The sequence below is a fragment of the Madurella fahalii genome (assembly GCF_045866475.1).
Source record: "Madurella fahalii IFM 68171 DNA, scaffold_1, whole genome shotgun sequence".
Classification (NCBI taxonomy): Eukaryota; Fungi; Ascomycota; class Sordariomycetes; order Sordariales; genus Madurella; species Madurella fahalii.
The window spans coordinates 8,492,947-8,499,496 of record NW_027263971.1 but is presented as its reverse complement, the minus strand read 5'-3'; the positions used below and the strand labels follow the sequence as shown (position 1 = coordinate 8,499,496).

The following is a 6,550-nucleotide window of genomic DNA, read 5'->3' as shown; positions in this document are numbered from 1 at the left end:
TTACGCGACTGAATTATTCCAGCGGCGGAATGCGGCCTCCAGCCGCTTGTAACCATTTGCCTCGAGTGCTTGCCCCAGGAGCTGACCCCACAGCTTCGGTTCATCAGTCTCGCATTCAAGGTAAAAAGCCCCAGCAGTTACGGGCTTGGTGGCTACCCAGAAACGTGGGTAATACGCAGCGGATTCCCAGTCGATGATCCCAGTGACACGGTTACCATCCTCCGATACCATGATATTTGTCGGCCCGAGGTCGGCATGATAAAAGTGAAACTGAGGGTCGATGTCTGGAGGGGGTTCGGTTGAGATCTTGGTCATATAGGCATGCATGGCCTCTTGTGAGAACGGCCCAAGGGTTCTCGGCTTCCACGTCGGATGGGGTTGGGGTGCGCTCTCCATCAGCCTTGGTTCATGAATACCGTATCCAGTGACCGTTTCAAACCGAGACGAAGTGTTGGCGGCCAGGGTAACGCAGAACCGCGCGATGTCATCGGCAATCTGTGTACGCTGGAGTGAGGAAAGCTGTGGCCATGCTCGTCCCAAGGTTTGCCCGCCGACTCGCTTTGTTATGAGGAAGGTTCTGTCGAGTTCGTGATCGATCCAGGAATGGACAAGTTCCGGGATGGGCACTTCCGAGGCCTTCTCCCTCACGAACCGCATAGTGTTGGCTTCAAGCTCCAGACCTTCGCACCAGGCATGAACCTTGCAGAATGCGTTGTCGCCGAGACACCAAACAGCGGATGAAGTTCCCCCGACATGAATCCTGTCGGCCTCCACATCACCCCCTGACAAATCGTTCGCCGAGCTCTTTCGGAGGTAGAAAGTGCTGTTGCCATCTCTCCAGTCGGCTATCGTGTCCGCCGGCTTGGACTCTGGATCGTCGACTTTTTCGCAGACCATCAAGGAGCCTAGGATCCATCGACGAGAGTTGGTTCGAGCGACGGAGACTGTAATGGAAGGTTCCATTTCACTGTCACAAAGTTAGTCATATTCGGTAGACAATAGGTCAGCAGAACGGACCAGAACATTGTGACTGATTGGGGCTTGTCCGTGGATGAAACTCCGAAATTGATGTCAAGGTGGAGAGTTCGGGAGGAAGTTTGTTGGTTATATTGACACGGGTTTGCCCAGCTCTTAAACAGCGGCCAGTGGGGCGCCACAGCTCACCGGAGAGCTCCGGCGAAGATCCGGATCCTGGCAACCCGCAAAACTCTCCAGATGGAGCCAGGGAAGCCTCAGTGCGACACTGGCAAATGGCGATAAGTTAATTGGGAGCTTCGAATTAGATGCCTTTCCCTGAATAAAATTTTTGAGCATTTAAAGCTCCCCAGCCACGAATTTTGCTACATGCAGAAAACGAGTCTAGCCTATTGACACACAAATCTTCTACCTACACAGCGTCCAGCTAGGCATGATCGTAGATGGAAGAGGGAGTGCGATAGCCCCAAGGCATCGTCATCAGCATTGGGGTAAATAATCAATTCAGATATTGCTCTCTCTGTATAGGTCGTGCCAAAGAGTCAACAGACTTCTGGGGTTATGACTCCGTCGATGAGCACACACTCAAGCTCATAATAAAAATATGAATGCTTTCCAACTAACCCTTCACACTGTCTCTAAAAGCTACAATATTTATGTTACGGTGGCGGCCTACTTCAGTGCCCACATCTCTAAATGAAAAATCTTTGTAGGTGGAGCCATTTTTGGGTGCTCATTGCTGACATACAGTGTGGCTCCGGGATTAATGTGTCCATATCACAGGCGCCTTAACTATGGAAATTGCAGCTGCCCAGGCTCGCCACATTCAACAGGTTTTATCGGTCACCCAACCCAAAGCTTGTTCTACTTGCGCCGTCGCTCCTCCTCGGTTGTGGCGGTAGGGGAACGGGCCGGTGACTCGGCTGTTCCCTACTCGGCACCCAATTTGTGGTGGTGTCGCCTGGCCTGTCTTGTCTATCTTGTCTGTCTGGCATTTGGCCGTCTTTACCCTCCCCCTTGTTTTGATGTGTATGTGGGTGTAGATGTGTGTTTCTGCACCATTTCACTGGTAGGACGAACAAAGTGTTGGTAGATCCATGATCCAAAGTCAGAGGAGGTCTTATTGTTGATAATGAGGAAGATGCCTTTCCGGGGCAGGTTACCAGGCTGTCATTTCAGCTGCCAAGACAACATGGCAGACCACAGGCCATTTGCGATTCTGTTTTGAAGCACCACCAGGAACAAGATCTCGATTATCCTCAAGGCATCAATCCCCCGATAGACAAGATTGACGGCAGGCTGGCGTATAGTAATGTTGGGTCGGTATACGCTAAATGAATTGCAGTGCAGGCGGCCGGCTGCTTGCTAGGAGTAGCACAAATGGTTGGCGGAGAAGATCTCTCTCATGGCAGCTGTCTGCTGGGGCTCTGCCCTCTCCCCATTCTACGGTCGCGAGAATGGAAAGTGGAACCCCGCACGTCAAACTCCAATCAACCGTCCACACATTGTAGGCCTCACCGCAGGCGCAAAGGCCAAATCCCCACGCAGGACCTAGTTCTTCCTTCTCTCAACTTTTCGTGGGCCTTACCCACAATCAGCAGTTGAACTCTTTCCGCCAACTCTTCGCCATGGCTTACCGACAGCCGGTGCGCGTCGATGACGACGGTGACCTGAGGCTGATCATTGGACCTGACGAATGGGAGTTTCTTGTTTGTTCGCGCAGCCTCTCCCGAGTGAGCCGCGTCTTCAAATGCATGCTTTACGGAGGGTTTCGAGAATCTCGTCCGGTTTCTGATACAGAATCCTGGGTGGTAAAGCTACCTGAGGATGATTCTGCGGCCGCGAAGCTTCTCCTCGACGTTATTCACGCCCGTTTTGATGGCATCCCTACCACACTTCCCTTAGCCGAGCTGTACAATGTTCTGGTCTTTACCGAGAAGTACGACATGACCAAAGTTCTCCGACCCTGGCTTCAGGCCTGGGTAACCTCTTTATCCGCTTTGCACGAGTCCCCCGACATTAGTTACGCTATTGGTCTCGCCCGGGAGCTTGGCGCCAAAGATACACTTGGTCGTCTAGCTAGACGCCTTATCGTTGATTCAGGCATCAACAATGAAGGCCAGCTGGTCGACGCCAACAAGAAGCTTATCGAACAGCCATCTATGCCTCTCATTTCTTCACAGTTATTTGGTAAGCTAATTAGATAAAAATGAACAGCCCTTCTTTGCAAATCTTCTGACCAGTTTCGCTTATCTAGAGAATGCGGCGAGGATCCGTATGAACTACCTCCACGAGATATTCAAAAGTCTAAAAGAAATCATCTCCAACCTTCAACTTGTCATATCAACCAAAGCTATCCGTTACTGCAGAAAAGAGGGTTTTAGGCCGGATGCTTGTCACGCGATGATCCTGGGCTCCATCATCAGCGGACTCAGTCAACTGGAGCTACAGGCCGTATGGTCTACTGAAGAAACAGCCGGCCTGACGTACCCGCTCAGCATCAATCATCTGGTCAACGTCATCGAAAAGATCCACGTTACGTATATGTATGACGACCACCGCAACTGCAACCCGATCCCCGTTATGCTTAAAGAGATTGAGGATCTTCTTGCTTCAAACGAAGGCTATTTGACAGCTGACAATCTGGCATATGTGGAAAAACAGCGGGAAAAACTTGGGGAGATTGTAATCAGCTAGCAAAGTTAATAACGAGTGGGACACATCATTCCAAAGTCCGCTCAGCCTCCATGCTTCAGGGCGACTACTTGTCGGAGCACGTGATTGTCCGGTCTGGTGGTACATGAGTTCAAGTGTTCGTTTTGTTGCACAGGTGGCTTGGTGGCACCGTTAAAGACTTTCGCGGCTGGTTATGTAACTATCGGATTCTTCGGCTGCTTTCATCAACTCGGACAACACTCTAGTTCAATGGCATTGTAACCTGTGCCACTCCGGCCCTTACTGGTGGATTTTCGCGTGTTTGCTGCCTCGGGCCGCAGCGGCTCGTCGTCATGACCGATGGTCGTGACAACAACATAGCAGTGGCAAACGTGTTGCGTGCTGGAACTAGCAGCGGGAGTAAGTCACTTCCCGCAAGGCATCTGGGTCGAGGGGGTCGGCCACGGCGATAGTACTTTAAAGAAAAGTACACCACTGCACCGAGAAGAGGCAGCCAACTTCTTGTCGAAGGGGCGGGCTTCGTGAAACCGATATCTTGTTGAGACCGAAGCACTACATGAATTCGAGGAGCAGCACTGTGAGTGGTATTATCACAAGCTCCCTAGCTAGTTCGAGCCGCAGTATTACCAATAGGGCGGGTAGTAGATTGTTTAACTTGATTTATTGTTTGCTGCAATATGCGAAGTCATAATATAGATTTAAGGGGATGATTTTCCAGGGTGGGTAGCTGTTATATGTGCTAGTACACTGGCTGGGCTGGCATACACGTACTAGTATGCCACGCAACTATTACGTGTGTACTAGCACACTGGAGGGGCTAGTAAGCCTATGCTAATATACTACCGCCGCTGGTACATATGTACCAGCATGCTGAAGTACTAGCACACGCGTAAGGACCATATATCATTAGCACATATATATCAGCCCCCGTGTACCAGTACACGTGTGTACTGGCACGATAGAGAGGCTAGTAAGTGTTTGCCGGTGTAATACGCAGCCGGTACATATGTACCAGCACGCCGGCGCACTACCAAGCTAGTAGCCAAGGGTAGGAGGCATTCTCTTATCGAGCACCAAGTTACAAACGGCGGTCTTCTTGGAACGCCCCTTCAGTGTATGCGGCTTAGTAATTACCCCCAGGGTCCTACCAGCAGTCTTATCGTATAGCTTTGATAGTTCAAGGATCTCCTGGGTGGCCGCATCGACGTTGGATGGTTGAACGGTAAGGATAATGGTGCGGTCGTTTCGAATGCATTCCTTAACCATTTTCTTGACTAGGTCACGATCCCTGGCCGTGGTGTCCTCAGCGGCGGCGCGGAAGATGCCGGGCACCTCGATAACCGTCAAATAATCCTCTTCAGGGCCGCTTTTCTCGATTTTGAGGACATTCTCGGGGAAGGCATGACGACATGTTGGGTTGGCCTAGGCCCATCTTGTCATTCACCTATTGCAGGCCAGCTATGAGATAAATTTTAGGTGCAAGTAAGGCAATGTGTAATTCAGGATGTCAGTTTGCCCGAGCAGTGCAGGCATTCATGCTTAGGCGACATTCTCACCGCCGGTTGGCCTTCGGGAGACGGTTCGGGGTAACTGATTGGGTTGCGGGAGTGGGCCGCCCGGAACGGCGGTAACGTTATTGAGCAGAGATCCAGTTCTCGCCAGGTAGGTAGGGCGGCCGCGACAATTGTTGCTTCTCAGAGGTAGTAAGCAAATGTACCTGGTTGGCCGGGAAACCAAAGGGGGGCGGATCTAGCGACGGCAAGAGCCTTATTGGATGATACTTGTATCTACATTTCTCGATGGGCTTCCTTAAGCAACATTCGCGTGTATAATCCCGATATTTTTTCTTTCTTACCTCCCGCCGTTTGGAAATACAACTTTCCGTGGCTCAGGGCAGCATCGGCTGGTACTACTCTGTGGTCTCCCCATTTATACTGCCCTGTCTGTACTAGATCCTCCGCACTCGGCCACGACGACCTTGCCCTCGCCCAGCCCATGGACTCGCCCTCACTACCAGGGCGATGTGGCCAGCTTCGGAAGAAGCTACTTCCGATCTCTAACTACCTGAGGCAGGGTACACTAGTACGTGCAACCTATCCGGCTCCTGATAGATATTTAATCCTGTCTGGATCTCCCTTCCTCTAGTTTCTTCCCTTCTTCTTCTCTACTCCCTAACCTAACGACCTTCCCCTTCATCTTCCAACCACATTCCTATATTGGCCACCACTCTCACGCTGGACACGACCGTTCTTCTCCAGACCCCGAACGCCATCAAGATGTCAATTAGATCGTTACTATCGTCGAAACTCGTCCGAGACTCCCAGCTGGGATACCACTGACATCATATAATGGTGTCTAGCTGTATAGGGCGTAGAAATAAAAACCCTATCGAGCCTAGGGAAGGTAATGCCATCATCGACCTGACCGACGATACCTCCCCCAGTCCGGCTACCCCCCGACATCAGACTATAGCGTCTAGAACGCATCAGAGCCCCGTGAAGCACAGAGCGGATCTTGAAGCACCCGAGGAACCTCCTAAATCGACCTGGCCGATGACGACAGCCCTCGGTGGGGGGAACTTGAGGTTTACCCCACGGTTCTGAAATTGGCGTGTAAGGATGGTCGATATACGAACGACAATGGTGGGATTTACCTTCAGTCCATCGCCGAGGTGTCCTGAAGCCTAGTAACGGGTATCCTGTCAGCTTTCATTTGTTCCTTGTCTCTCGAGATGGCTTCACTGGGAAGCACGGAGAAGATGAAACTGGAATAGTTCACTTAATATTAGAGAGGTGGAGGCCATGGTTTAGCAGGAACGGAGGGAGGGTGGGTTTTTTTGCCTCCGTATGGTCTCCTAAGTAGTTAACAATTCTGCAGTCAATCTGATCCAACAGGGGGG

At 51.2% G+C, this 6,550-nt stretch overlaps 2 protein-coding genes across 2 annotated transcripts; one reads left to right on the top strand and one right to left on the bottom strand.

Annotated features, from left to right (window-relative positions):
* Positions 1 to 963, bottom strand: MFIFM68171_02309 (Aminoglycoside phosphotransferase domain-containing protein; the record flags this gene model as incomplete). The annotated part of the gene is made up of 1 exon (XM_071057731.1): positions 1 to 963. The coding sequence occupies one exon, from the start codon at positions 961 to 963 to the stop codon at positions 1 to 3; it is 963 nt and encodes a 320-aa protein (XP_070913832.1).
* Positions 964 to 2,603: 1,640 nt separating this feature from the next.
* Positions 2,604 to 3,672, top strand: MFIFM68171_02308 (uncharacterized protein; the record flags this gene model as incomplete). Its single annotated transcript, XM_071057730.1, has 2 exons — positions 2,604 to 3,165; positions 3,233 to 3,672. 2 exons carry the CDS (start codon positions 2,604 to 2,606, stop codon positions 3,670 to 3,672), a joined length of 1,002 nt encoding a protein of 333 aa, XP_070913831.1.
* Positions 3,673 to 6,550: the final 2,878 nt, after the last annotated feature.